We start from the raw sequence: 14051 nt of genomic DNA, 5'->3' as shown, positions 1-14051 counted from the left end.
CACTCTAGCTTTCCTTTCACATACTCTAGCTTTCCTTTCACATATTATAGTTACAAAGAGTTGCTAAAGATGGAAGCACAAAGAGTTGTGTGCACAGTATGGTAAAAACTAAAAAGGACATCCAAGTACGCCGCCAGACCTGTGGGCTGTGCCGCCGCCAACAGCTCGCCAGTCACTTCTCCTATTCAAAATTTATCTCTCAGGAAAAAATTCTTCTCGAGCTCTCGTTCTCCTTGTAAACCTATACTCGTATAGATGTGGATCTATGCTGTTGTGTAGAGTTGTGATTCTCGGCAACACACCACCCTCCTTTGTAGTCCCGTATTTTTGCGATCCCGTGATCATCCATGTAGTCCTATTTTCAACTCTGAACTTTTACAATCGTCCGATTTTCAACCTGAAACTCCTAAACCAGACATCCCGCACCCTCGAACTAACGAAATCGTACAAATTACCCCCCTAAACTGAATCCACCCCGGTTTTCAGTCACGCCACCCATCCACGTGGCGCGAGTGGCCACATAAGATTTTCTCCTTTTACCCTCTCCTCTCTTTTTTTCTCACAGAGAAGTGGGGCCACCACCTCTCCTCTCTCTTCTCGTTGCTGTCGCCTGCTCTGTCTTTCTCTTCCGCCACCACCCGCTGCCATCGCCGCCTGCGCCTACCGCTGCCTCACTGCTACCGCCTGCCCTCTTTTCCATCTTCCTCCACTGCCTGCGCCTCCACCGTCGCAGCCCGCTCCACTTCCTCTGCCTCTTCCCGCGCGTGTTCCACCTCCACCCTGCTCCCGCTCTCCCTCTTGTTGAACCCTGCCACCGCGGACCTCCTCATCGTGGCCAGCTCCACCTGCCTGCTCGCGATCTCGGCGTCCCGTGCCCTGTCCCTCCGCGCCATCTTCCGCGTCTGGCGCAAGCTGGACGCGCATGTCGGCTGCGCCGTCGGCCGCGGTGTCGACCTAGCGACCTCGCCGCACGCGGAGGGGCGAGGAGGGAGGCCACCCGCGCGGCGCGCACAGATCCCACTCGAACGCGGCAGGGGACGGGGTGGGCGGGTGGGGTTGGGGGAAGGTGGAGTTGGAGGACAGGAGGCGGTGCCGGAGGCAGAGGAGGGGGTGGAGCGAGCGAAGGAGCCTGTGCGCGGCGGCAGGGGGGTGGGGCTGGGAGGAGCGGGTATGCCGGGGAGGGGGGGTAAGCCGAGGCGGAGCGCGAGGGAGAGCGGGAGCGCCGGTGAGGACGCGGCAGCGGTAGGCATAGGCGGTGGCGGGTGATGGTGGAGGAGGAAGACGACCGCAGCGAGAAAATACATGAGAGGTGGATGGCCCACCTGTCTGTGAGAGAAAGAGAGAGGATGAGGTAAAGGGAGAAAAGCGGACATGGCCACTAGCGCCACATGGATGGGTGACGTGGCTGAAACCGGGGTGGATTTAGTTTAGGGGGTAATTTGCACGGTTTCGTTAGTTCGAGGGTGCAGAGGGTTGAAAATTGGACTTTTCTTTTTTTTATATAAATTTACATTCAGGAGAAAAAGGTGGCATTCATTTATGGGTTTATGATCTAGGAGAAACAAATTTCTTTTATGTCAACATTTTAGATAATTTTACATCTTTCAGTTGCAATAATGTCATCCTTAAGATTGGTATAAGGCCACCTTTAGTGGTTGCAGCTAGCAAGGACGATATCCCTCAACGGGACAGCAGCAGCAGTGCCTAGGGGCGCGCCCGTGTGAGGAGAGTAACGTTCTCGCTAGCGAGAACTGCAGCGCTAGCGAGAGGTATTTTACACCATTGATTAAAAAATTTGTTCAGCTGGCGACATTGTCCGCCTTTGGAGAAGGCCTAAGGACAGTAATAATGGATCATATTCCCAACAAGTCAAAAGTTTATAAAGTATAAATCTATAAATCCAGTTTGTTTTGAATCCAGTCTTTAAATTACCTATATAGTAAAATTAGCACCAAAGCAGGCAAGCAGCACGCACGGAGGCAAACTTAAAACTCGTCAGGTCTCTTCTTCGGACAGCTCCGCCGTGATCACGTATCCGGTGACCGGGAAGGCGGCGGACATGACGAAGAGGAAGACGCAGATGAAGGCCTCGTCCCTGTTCCTGTACTGCACCGCCAGCGGCGCCGCGAGGAACACCACGATCAGCACGCACATCGTGATGCTGCACACCTGCGCGAGATCAACCAGCAATAAAAGCAAAGTCAGGTAGTGGTCGATCACCAGGTCAGTGGAGTCGCGTTGCAGCTAGGTGCACGTACCCTGACCGCGCACGCCCAGGCGGGGATACGGCGGCCGCGCCTCCTCGACGGTCCCGGCGGCGGCCGCGCCACGGTGGCCGGAGGCGGCGCGCTTTCTGACCTTCTTCTAGCAAGCGGCTCGGGAGATCGTAGTAGTCGTCCGCCGAAGCCGACGCTGCGGCCGCCGCCGCCGCCCCCATGGCCGGCCGGCAACAAGGCGCGCGCTCGTGTGGTCCGGTGTCTGTACGTGCGGAGAAATTTCAGAATTCGGTCTGGTGTCTTTACGTGTCAGGTCCGGGCTTCGCGGCGGCACGTTCTTTGTAAGGGCGTGGACGACGAGTCGTGTCACGTTCAATTATAGTTGTTCGTTCGCCTCCTAGTCGGACTCGTTTCTGTTCTGGTGGTCGGCAGTCAGCACGTAATCTATAGCTTCCGCCGCATGTCCACATGGAAATTGCAATCAAACAGGGGAGATTTATTCTTCAAGAACAGGGGAGATTTGCTCCATCACCAAGCAAGGCTTTTCACAACATGCGAGAAAATTTCCCAAAAAATTTTCTACAATACACATCCAATCGAATCTTCGAACATATGCATGAAACATTAAATATAGATGAAAAAATAGCTAACTACACAGTTTAACTGTTTCATACTAGACGAATTTTTTAAGTCTAATTGGTTTATGATTGAACATTAATTATCAAATAACAACGAATGTGCTATAATACCAAAATCCAAACTTTTTCGCGAACTAAACATAGCCTAATAGGATATGCAACCAAAACGACAGCATAACGGAACCACTGCAAGTGTAGGCCATGTTATATCCATCACTACAAGTCAACAACTACAACCAAGTGCTAAAATAGCCGGCCTCCCCATCTGAAGAACATACAATGGAACCAAAATCTTGGGCAGCAGAGTACTACCATTCTATCAACATCAACCACCACTATGCAAAATAGTATGCACGCATCCTACACATGTATAAAGTCTAAACCCTGGTCCTGCTAGTCACTGCCTCTCAGTATACTTCTCAACTCCTGCACATATGAATCAAAATAGCATCCTACGGATCCATGTGCTAGGGGCTTATATCTCTGTCGCCGCCGGTCCAGCATCCCTGCATCCAGAACCAAAACAAGTGAACGTTGATATTGATATGATGAAATTCTAGAAGAAATAAAAGAACTCGAATAATAGTAATTCGGCAAAATATTTTACCCTAAACCAAGCCCATAGGTATCCTGCAAGCACGTAGCAACCGACCACGCCAAAGGCCACCCTCCACCAGAGCTCATAACTGCTATCAGTAGATGTCTGATCACCCTCCAAGTGTGATGAAGAAGGGGTGGGTGCGGAAGTGCCAGTGGTACGCACAGCCATAAGATAGAAACAGTAAATCATGAATACTGCAAACAATGTGGAGATTAGCCAACCGACATGTCGGCTACAATCCTTCTCACATCTGGAAGTGCCGTACAGACCATAAGGCAAGCCAACAATGCCCACACCCCACATTGCAGCTACCACTGGTAGGATCAAGGGATCATAGACCGGGGGCAACAGTGGATAGATCAAGAACACCAGACCCACTGCAGTAGTAAGCACGAGTATGTACATTATTTGGCGCTTGTTCCAAGTTTCATCCTCTTCCTATTAATATTCAGAAAAAACATACGTATGTAAGCAGCAATCACAAACAGCAAGCACTCAAAATAGTATGGTCAGATTGTAAAGACGAGCCTGTCCGAACTGGTTAAGGTTTATACTATAGGCAAATACGAAAAATGGTCCTTTGGCAAGAGCAGATAGGACTTTTGTGGTCATAGCGAAAAAGGCAGGTAAAGACAAGAAAGTCCGGTAGTGGAATTTTGTTTCATTGAAATCGTTTACAAGGGACTTCATAAGACAAAGTGCTCATGTTCATGTACAAAGTGACAATAACAATACTAGCTGATCTTTTCGATTTACTTCCTTTCATGGGTTACACCAATTGCAGATTATTGATTGATTGCAGATGACTAATTGTGTGTAGCAGATGAGATTTATGAGATAAAACGTTGGCAGCTAAGAAAGGTTCGGGAGGTCCAAAACACGGACCGACAAACTTTCACCACCTTAACTCACCTTGGGCATAGGTGGGTTTGTCACTGCTGCCATATCTGTACCAATTGCCGGAGTAGGTGTGCTTGACAGAGTGGGTGTCACATTTGAGTTCCATGTTGACTGGGGCATAAGCAGTGACTCATTCAAGGATCCTGAAATTGCACCTTCAGCATATGCCGCTGCCTTATCCAGAGAACGTGTCGCCACCCTCTTCATCTTCTCTGTTTGTTCTTGGGCATGCACAGACGATTCCTCTTCCATCTCAGCTTCTAAAAAAATGGTGTTAAGATCAATCATTGCAAGAAGTGATGCAAAAACTAAGTCCAGACCTATAAGTGCATGTACAATGCAAATGCTCTTAAAGAGATATGGTTAATGGTTCATCATCAAGAACCTGCATAAGAATTCTGATATGCAGTGCAAAAAGTTTTCTTACAAATGCTAAAGTTGTTTAACGAACTTAAGAGGCTGCATAAGCACCAACACAACACAACACAACAAAACGACATGTTTTGACAACAGACTTTAAACTAGCTCCCAACTGCAGGTGTCCACAGCTCATCTCCAAGCGTAGCTCGGTCAAGTGCTGATTCCATCCCACAAGCACCCGTAGCAGCCCCTGCTGGTTCTACCTGGCACAAGCATTCAGTAACTTCCTCTAAGAACCAGTCCAGGTAGATGCACTGCGCGTGGCCTAAGGCTATAAAACTGATTGGAACATTTAAGAAATCATCATTGTGTTGAACACAAAATAGCCATGGCCTACCAATAGCAAATATCATTGATGCTTGCACAAGCACAATACTGGTAAGCAAACCTATCTACAACTCAGAGCTGTGCAGGGGAGGGACAGCTCCATGCTCTCTTCCTTAGCCCAGATGGCCTTACATCTCCACACCATCTCTCTCGCTCTTAGAGAACGAAGTTCCCACGCCAGCTGCACACGTCCTCTCTTGGGCTTAGTGGCGTGCCTGCATTCCACGAACCTCAGCTATTCTTTTGGCGCAGAAATGACGATGCCTAACGTACAATGCCAAGAAAGCGAGGACGTGCCAAGTGGGGTAGCAGGCTCTAAGATTGAACCATAGTCTGACTGGCAAACCGCTGACCCAACGAGGACAAATGATAAGGCAATGACCTTCAAGCTCCAGTGCCCCACGACCCTAAAGCTCCTGATGGTAGTTTCCCTCCTTTACAAATTCCAATTCAATCCCACAAGGAAATATGACCCAGTTTGTGGATTTATTTTAACCTAGTATTACTTATGTCACATTTTCTAAGAGAACCAGGATATTTCATTGCCATTTGCCATCTTACTTTGCTCCTGCAACACACAATACTGTTAGAGTTCTAAAGTTCAAAATCAACAGCATCTATAACTAGAAAGTAGAAACAGCAGGAGTCAGAGCTACTAAGGTGGAGCAAAATAATCCCCCTTTTAAACTTAATCCCAATGACATTGCCACTGATCCTAGGCTTACTCACCTTGTTTTATCGTGTCTTTATCTAGTTTGCTATTTCGTTAAGCATAGAGTCAGTATCATCTCCTTAAGTGGTTACAAACTGATACCGTGTTTCAGATATGACAACTACATAGCTTTTGAAAAAAAAAACTCTATGTGTGTGTGTGGGGGGGGGGCACCGTTTTTCATTAAGAGGAAGCCAACCGGCTTACCTAGTAGAGAAACCCCACAAACCCTAGCCCATGCCCGAGAGGGCCAAGCCTCGCGGCGAGCACAGCGAGGGGTTTTTTTTTACCCCAACAGCCAGAATTTCGCTTCAGATGAGAATTGAACTCAGGACCTGTTGGGGCGTGACGCTACCGAGCCGGGCCAGCCAACTCGGCCACCCGACCTTTCGCGACAACTACATAGCTTTAAAATGCATTTCCTGCAATCTCACATTTTACTGGGGATACAAGGTGACACTTCACACTTGTACCTTGGAATACATATTAGATTGCAACTAAATTTGGGATTGCTGTCCAAAATCAATAGCTGTATTTGAAAAATGGAAAACTGTTTTGCAGGTTTGCTGAAATTAATTGTTAAAACATGAATTTTATGCTCACAACAAAGAGGAACATGAACTGTCCTGGTATATGCTTAGAATCCTGATATGCTAAGCGAGGACACAGAAACTTTAGCAAGCCTTCACGAGTTAAGTTCACATAAGAAACGAAGTAGTAGAGCAACGCAAGTTTGGCTGTGTCAGATTGAAATAACTTTCGAATGTGCATGATAAATGAAGGAAAACACCTATTAACAGCAACCCTGAGTTGCAATTGCAGTTATTTGGAATAACAAAATTCTGATTACAAATCGGGACTAGTTGATGGTGGCTAGGGCTTAACCACCAGGGAATTGCAACATTGCGGACTCACTGGAGGATCGAGCCTCACAAAAACAGGAAATGAACCTATCAACAGCAATCCTGAGTTGGCGGTTGCAGTTGTTTGCAATAACAAAATTCTGATTACAAATCGGGACTAGTTGATGGTGGCTAGGTTTAATGACCAGGGAATTACGACATTGCGGACTCACGGGAGGATCGAACCTCCGAGCACGATTCAGAGCCACGAAGCCTTAACCGCTGCTCAAAAATGAAGGCCACGTAAAACTATCCTCAAGCACGATTGCAGACGAAAATTTCATGTAACTCAAGAGTTTTAAACCTCACAAATTAGCTAAAATTACTTCTAGACAAGAAACGCTGGCCCAATCAGCAAAGGGGGGAGTAGGGGAGGAGGGGAAGTACGCATACCAGAGACCTGCGCGAGTACGCCGTTGTGGCCTCGAGCGGAGGCGCGACGCCTCGAGGTCGAGGGAGTACCCGGGCTTCCTCCGCTATGGCCTCGAGCGGATAGCCGCGGCCTCGAGGGAGTCCCCGGGCTTCCACCCGTGGTGCTCATGGTTGGCGACCGCCTTCTCCCCCGGCGCTGGTTCGCCGCCTGCCGGAGACGGAGGCGAAGGCCGCGAGGCGGGGTTGGGGGCTGGCAGTGGCACGAATCCGTTGTATTTTTTCATATTGAACCCCTCAGGAAATCTGCTATTTCTAGAAGTCGCCGCTGCCGTTGCCATTGGCCCATTAGTGCCCAGTTACTCTCTTTTGGTGGTGGACCTGATGGATAGCAGCAACACGGCCCAAACCTGATTAGATCAAGCCTTATCCTATACCTCAGAATATTTAACTTAACGGGTCCGACTGGAGTGCAATGGGCGGTTTTGTGCAAACGTGGCAGCTACGGCACGCTCGATGCACATCCGACGGCGAGTCATCATTATTCACTTAACCCCTCCCACGTGGTAACGTTGGATAGAAAAACAAATGCTAATTACCCTTGGAAAACGAGAAATCTTACCGATCGTGCCTCCACTCTCGGCAGAAAGATCGCGCTATCAGCGCCTGCTACGTTGAGATGGTGATGGCCGAAGACACAGCAATTAGTGAGGCTCGTCTCTCGTCGGAAAGACACAAATCACTTGCATCGGCAAGGAAGAGGGCGACGAGTTGGACGACGCCGACGCCGCAGATCACCCGTCGAACGACGGCGATGGCCACCAAACCGCGACGGCGCAGAAGCAGGCGCTGATTGCGCAATCTTTCTGCCGAGAGAGGAGGCACGATCCGTAAGATTTCTCGTTTTCCAGGGGTTATTAGCATTTGTTGGTTAAGTGAATAACGACGACTCCTGCTGATTGCGCAATCTTTCTGCCGAGAGAGGAGGCACGATCCGTAAGATTTCTCGTTTTCCAGGGGTTATTAGCATTTGTTGGTTAAGTGAATAACGACGACTCGCCGTCAGATGTGCATCAAGCGTGCCGTAGCTGCCGCTTGCACGTTTGCACAAAACCGCTCATTGCACTCCAGTCGGACCCAGAGGTCTATATCAATCCGGTGCTAATGGTTCTACTTGGTTGGCTATGGCTGGTAGCTGATGCTGATTTATGGTAAGAGAAAAATATTCCTAGCTGACTGCTGGCTGGCCGAACATATAGGCACCTAATAGTATTATCAGGACACGATGATGACCTTTCATGTCCTACGTTTTCTCAAAAACGAATCAAACATGTAAGCGCAAATTTTTACTGACGATCAAGTAGAAAATTTGACCCAGACACGTGGCAAAAACAGCGAATTTCATGCTGAAATGCGTTAGCTTCATACGAGGAAAGGTCTCACGGCCGGGCATCGGGTACAGCATTCCTTTACAATTGCGGTAGGACACCATACCGCGTCTTCAGATCTAGTAAGTCTACCATGGGGATTGGGGTTCCACGAACATCTATCTCTTGGAGCTCATGACACCATGCTGAACAAAAGACCCACGCTTCAATCTCCACATGCGCGGTCAGCAAACAGTACGTCCGTAGCAGATCGAAGCTATGTAGAGATTCTTCGCCCATTTCTCCTGCAAGGTTCATGGCGAGGTTAGCCTAGCACGGTAACCAGAAGGTACAATGGCAGCAAAAGACGAAGTGTAACACGATGCTAATAAGATGTTTCATAAAAGCGAGCTGCGGGTGTACCTTCACATGGCCACTGGGGAAAGCAGAGGTCCGAAGGGTTTCCTGTGTCTCATCCATCGGCTTCCGCTTTGGCATGCTCAAGATGAAAGCAGCTTGGTCATTGGTGGCCGCTGTGGAAGTTATCCTGTAACCGGTCTCCCATCGCCGATGGATGCCTTCGCTTGGGTACAGGAAATCCAACTCTACAACCTGACAGTTCCAGAAAGAAAATACTTTGTAAATAATCACGCAGCAGTTAATGGAAAGCTCAGAGGAATATAAATAGGCAAGTATATGGAACAAAAAAAATGCATATGGCCAAGCAATCGTTATAACCTGATTAGAATACCCTGAGTTCCTTGACATGACCACGCCCCAGCGATTTCCAGCAGTGGCCATAGATGTTACATGGAAACCTTCTTTCCACTTTTTATTGATCCACTTGTAAGGGAATGATTCACTAACCTTGTATGATTGCTGAGTGTAAGGAGTTCCTGCAATAGTGAAAATATATATCACCCAAAACTATATAATAGTTGGCCCTGATGATTTATAAGCAATGCCACAGGGATAAAAATGGAAGCTAACAGGCAAAGTCCAAGAGAAATATTAGGATATTTACAGTTGATGGGAAAATGGTCAGAAAATGGAGGTTCAAGCCACAAACACGAATAGTAACAAGAAATAGTAACCTTCATACCTTTGGACATAACAACTAATGAACTTCCATTGGTTAATCCAGCAATTGCTGTTATGTAATAACTTTTCTCCCACTGCTCCATTATCCAGTCCTGTGTATAGAAACAGAGTTAGGTTTCCGCAATAAACCATTTATTCAGCATTGTCATGCTTGTAACAGTTAGTACTGTACCTTGTGAAGAAAATGTGGTGAGAGCTCATAAACTTGAGAACAGAAACCAGTTCCTGCATCCATAATGAGAGCCCAAAGGTTTGCTGAGGAAGCCACACAACTAATGTACAGCCCATCCTCATTGCCCTTTTCTATATGTTGACTTAACCTTGAGTCAGCCACGTTATAATGGTACCTAACAAACAAGCAACAAATGTTGACAACAAATTTTAGCAACTATTTCATCACATCTTAATGATCATGTTTACTTTACAAAGCTAGGTAAAAAAGATCGGGATACATGCTTCTAGAAGAGAAATGCAGCAAGTATATCTAAACTAGTATCAATTCATCACGCCTTGTAGCATCTTATTCAATTATTATAATTACCTCTGCTTCATGGGTCGCCTGGCATTATAAACTGAAATCCATTGAGCTGCTGGGCTCCCTAATCTAACCTTCTTTTTAGGTTGCTCATCTTCTTCCAGATTTACAAGCAACCTTCCACGTTTCTGACCAACCTATAGTAGAGGAAAAGACCAAGATAAGGACGGACAAGCGTGACTATCATATGAAAGTAGGAAATAAGTAGTACAGACCTTGAGAGCCCCATCAATTCTAATTGGTCTCGAGGCAGGTGATTCAATCAAACCATCAAAAAGTGAAATAAGCTTGGCATAATTTGGCTCTTCGTCAAACTTCATATTTGTAACAATCTCAAGAAACTGTTTGAATGGAGCTGGACAGAAACAGCAAAGCATCTCTGGAGAAGTGGCCATTTTTTTCTTGCAAACAAGAAAACTCTTGGTATCTCCCTGTAAACGTTGTTACATGCTGAAGTATGCTCCAGAAGAATACCAATATGTTGAATTAGGCATATTATAAAAACATACCTGATAACCTTGCCAAGGCAATCTTCCCCTTATTAGGAAAATAAGGGTGTACGCCAGTGACTCCAAATCGTCTCTCCTACTACCGGTGCGCCCCAAATGGGCATGGACACTGGCATATCTAACTGTTCCCCTGCAAAAAAAGAAAAAAAAAACTTGAGGATAAGTAAAGGAAGATCATATGACAAAAGGAAACTGCTGAGTTGAGAATATGACCAACCTAAAGACATCAGGCCTTTGATCATAATCAACATGACTCCCATTTGCCTCCCTCCACTTTGATGCTGTACAGTTTGGGTATCATATATCAGCAAAACCACAAATAAAATCTATCAAGTGTAAAAAAAACTATGGCAACATGGAAGTAAATACTTAAATCAAGATATTGTGGCTAATACATACCTAAACCAAGATCAATAAGGTACAGCTTCTTATCATCAGGCGATCCAGCCTGACCAAGCAGAAAATTCTCTGGTTTCACATCACCATGCACAAACCTGGAAAAAGAGGGTCTTTTAGCATAGATCAACGGTTATATATCTAAGGATGTTCGGTTGAATATAGATAATTTCAGCTCACCCTTTAGAATGGAGCTTCTCAAGAATTGATATGCTCTCTACGGCAATGCAAGCAGCCATATTCGCAGACATTCTGTTCAAGCTTTTGAAGCATTTAGTCTGCAAACTGAAACATGAGGGCAAAAGAGTAACATAAAAAAAAGAATGGAAGATACTTACGACTGCCCCATTGAATTCCACACGTCCCAAAGGCTGGGACCAAGCATATCCATTACCTAAAAAAGAAAGATTAGTGAATAAAAGTTGTTGAGCTGCAAAAAAATCTAGAATATAATTAGTGAACTCACGAGAATATAGTAGTCACCCTGACGACCCTTGTAGTGGACCGATGGTATGCCATAGCAACCATTGAGAGCGCTGGTAAACAATGTCAAAATTCAGAAAGCTTAAAGACAGACATACTATTTCAAAAAAAAAGACAGAGAAATGGTCCTAAGAAAAATTAAAGATGAGGGGATAGGTGACATACCTATAAACTTGCCACTCATATGGTGGGCCATAATTGCATCCTTTACTGTTCCGATGCTCAAATTTCAATGCAACCTACAAAACATTTGTGATGGATTGGTTTTATGTTAGAAAAAAATGTCTAAAATTCATACAAGGTGTAAGTGGCAAACCTCATAGGCCTCAGGGCCAGTGCGAGCAGTTCCACCAGATACCCTTCGGCCAACATAGACTTGACCAAAACCACCTTTACCTAATTTCCTCTCAGTTATATACTCTGGAGAGTTACCTACTTGAACCTGCAGAAATGAAATAAGATTAGGAGATCCTAAAAACTCCTTCATATAAGAAATTACGTCCAAGTTCAACGTATAACCATCGTATAGCAGCTTGTTTCTGATTTATGTACGGAAGATAGGCTTTATGTCATTTGAATGTACTATTGCCCCACAAGAATTTTGCCCACAGCTATCTACTTCTAGGCTATGAACAGCTGTAATAATTCTACAGAAGTAAATATTTCTCTTTCGCAACAATCCCTGGAAATGTAAGGCATGTGATTGGCCCTTCCTGGTGTTAAATGGGCTCATCTTTTGGAACATTAGAATGTTTATGCCAGCGAATATACTGCAGATAGCATCTAACTAGATACTGAATGGGGAGTGTTCGCCCTGCTGATGTTTGATAAGAAATTCCTTTGTGATTTATTTACTAATTGGCGAACCCTTATTTTGAGCCACAACACAAACACATATTTTACGGGATTCAGAATGTTTCCTTTAACCATCATAACAGACATTCCATACAACCACAAGGACTAAAACGAGAGATGGGCTACCCGTGCAGAGCAACATGGAAAACAATACAATTTTATCTTTTTTTTTTGTTTAACAAAGCAGGTGACAATCCAATAAAAGCTTAAAAAAGTTTGTTTATGTAATTAGGTGAGCTACAAACAGATAGAAAACTAGGAGATAAGGAAGGCAAATGGCAGTCTATGGACATAAAATGCAAAAGAGCAAGTAATACCCTCTCTGGAACAGGTGTAGTTGCAAATTCATCTTCAGCCCCAACAATCTTCTCCCCACTCTCACCTTCCATTTTCAGACCTTTATTAACACCAACCTTAGCTACCTTGTTCAAAGCAAGGTTCTTGGCTGCGCCAGCAACTTCCAGCCCAGCTACAGCTTTAGGGGGGTCTTCGCAAGCGGGATCAGCTTCTAAATCAACAATCTCAACCCCCTTTCTTTTAGGCTTTGGTGCTGGAGGCGCTCTTCTCCCAGCAGTAACCTTTCTGCCCCTGGCAGCACGAGTAGGAGCACGCTTTCCTGCTCTCTGCGGAGCAGGCGATGCTGGTTTCACAGGCTGCTCTCCTGGTTGCAGGGCTTCGAGCTTCTTAGACCTCAGGCGTGCTTGACGAGTACTGCTTCGCAGCTCTGGCATCCTCTCCCCATAAAACTCGGGTCAGCGTCCCAGCCCTCCGAGCTCCTTCCAATCTCCACATGCACAGTCAGATTTACAATCATCGATCAATATACAAAAAAAAGGAACAACAAATACTGCAAAGAACACACATCAGTATCAAATCTATCAACCTCTCCATCTACTCGACTATTAGTCTAATATCCCAGAACAAAAAATCTAACTAAGATCGGTTACGGCCGGGGAAGGAGACCAAGGTAAAAGCACGGGAGAATCAGCCGAGCTGGATCCTCATCGCCATCAAGTGATGGTCAGCTCCCCCCACCACCACACCCTTTGTCGAGGAATCGAATGCCCCAATCGGCACCCAAAAAAGAAGAGGGAGGGAAGCATCCTACCCCCATCGCCGGATGCACCATGTCGATTGGAAACCGACGGGGGGCAAGAAAAAAAAATCTCGCCTTTGCACACCAGATTACCGCCAATCGGGCACCAAATCGCCACCGCCCTGCAACCAGCCCCGAATCCCGACGCCCCGAACCCAAACTCCCACCCAAATCCCACCGCCCGCGCGCCCCGCGGCCGCGCCTCGACGGCCCCGACCCCGCCGGGGCGCGGCCGAATCGGCGCGCGCGCGCCTCGCCGGATCACGATTTCCCGCGAATGGACGGCCCCCGCGGCGGCCGATCGCGCGGGAACCGGCGCCTCCGAACGCCACCCAGCGACCCAAAAAAAAATTCAAAAAGAGAGAGAACAAAGCAGATGCGGCAGGTGCAGAGATCGGCTGCGCCGGGGAGGGGGGGGACGCGGGCGCTTACATCGGCGGCCGTCGGCGGGGATGGAGCGCGGAGGAGGACGCCGGATTCGTCGCCTCGGTAGGAGGGGGGAGGGGCGGCGGAGAACGGGGGGCCGAGGCAGGAAGGCACGAGGATTGTTGTGGAGGCTGGCAGCTGCTCGCCCCCCCGCCCCCTCTCGCGTTTGGGTTTGGAACGCGACGGCGCCGTGTCGCG

General features: G+C 47.0%; 2 protein-coding genes across 4 annotated transcripts; both read right to left on the bottom strand.

Moving 5' to 3' along the window:
* Window positions 1–3029: 3029 nt before the first annotated feature.
* Window positions 3030–7442, bottom strand: LOC120659446. Its single transcript, XM_039937598.1, has 4 exons — window positions 7110–7442; window positions 4368–4615; window positions 3462–3893; window positions 3030–3360 (listed from the first exon to the last, which is right to left on the bottom strand). The coding sequence occupies exons 1-4, from the start codon at window positions 7255–7257 to the stop codon at window positions 3322–3324; spliced, it is 867 nt and encodes a 288-aa protein (XP_039793532.1). The 5' UTR covers window positions 7258–7442; the 3' UTR covers window positions 3030–3321.
* A 976-nt stretch (window positions 7443–8418) lies between these two features.
* LOC120659445 (casein kinase 1-like protein HD16) lies at window positions 8419–14051 on the bottom strand. 3 transcript variants are annotated; one of them, XM_039937595.1, is made up of 17 exons: window positions 13860–14051; window positions 12649–13115; window positions 11793–11918; window positions 11642–11715; window positions 11460–11529; window positions 11332–11387; window positions 11174–11254; window positions 10997–11091; window positions 10815–10878; window positions 10598–10727; window positions 10304–10519; window positions 10095–10225; window positions 9726–9900; window positions 9555–9645; window positions 9191–9348; window positions 8876–9064; window positions 8419–8757 (listed from the first exon to the last, which is right to left on the bottom strand). In XM_039937595.1, the coding sequence occupies exons 2-17, from the start codon at window positions 13060–13062 to the stop codon at window positions 8698–8700; spliced, it is 2130 nt and encodes a 709-aa protein (XP_039793529.1). In that variant the 5' UTR covers window positions 13063–13115; window positions 13860–14051; the 3' UTR covers window positions 8419–8697. The 3 variants fall into 3 exon arrangements, with proteins under 3 accessions (XP_039793529.1, XP_039793530.1, XP_039793531.1); XM_039937596.1 differs by having other exon boundaries at window positions 11174–11245; XM_039937597.1 differs by having other exon boundaries at window positions 11174–11245; window positions 12649–13107; window positions 13860–14050.

The sequence above is a fragment of the Panicum virgatum genome, chromosome 2N, assembly GCF_016808335.1.
Source record: "Panicum virgatum strain AP13 chromosome 2N, P.virgatum_v5, whole genome shotgun sequence".
NCBI lineage: Eukaryota > Viridiplantae > Streptophyta > Magnoliopsida > Poales > Poaceae > Panicum > Panicum virgatum.
This window is presented reverse-complemented; position numbering and strand designations above follow the sequence as displayed.

Coding starts and splice junctions, on each gene's coding strand:
- LOC120659446 (XM_039937598.1), bottom strand. CDS start 7,257: ATGAGCACCACGGGTGGAAGCCCGGGGACTCCCTCGAGGCCGCGGCTA. Junction 4,616..7,109: donor CGTACTCGCGCAGGTCTCTG/GTATGCGTACTT, acceptor CCATTTTTTTAG/AAGCTGAGATGGAAGAGGAA. Junction 3,894..4,367: donor CAAACCCACCTATGCCCAAG/GTGAGTTAAGGT, acceptor GAATATTAATAG/GAAGAGGATGAAACTTGGAA.
- LOC120659445 (XM_039937595.1), bottom strand. CDS start 13,062: ATGCCAGAGCTGCGAAGCAGTACTCGTCAAGCACGCCTGAGGTCTAAG. Junction 11,092..11,173: donor GAGAAGCTCCATTCTAAAGG/GTGAGCTGAAAT, acceptor CTCTTTTTCCAG/GTTTGTGCATGGTGATGTGA. Junction 10,226..10,303: donor GAATTGATGGGGCTCTCAAG/GTCTGTACTACT, acceptor CCTCTACTATAG/GTTGGTCAGAAACGTGGAAG.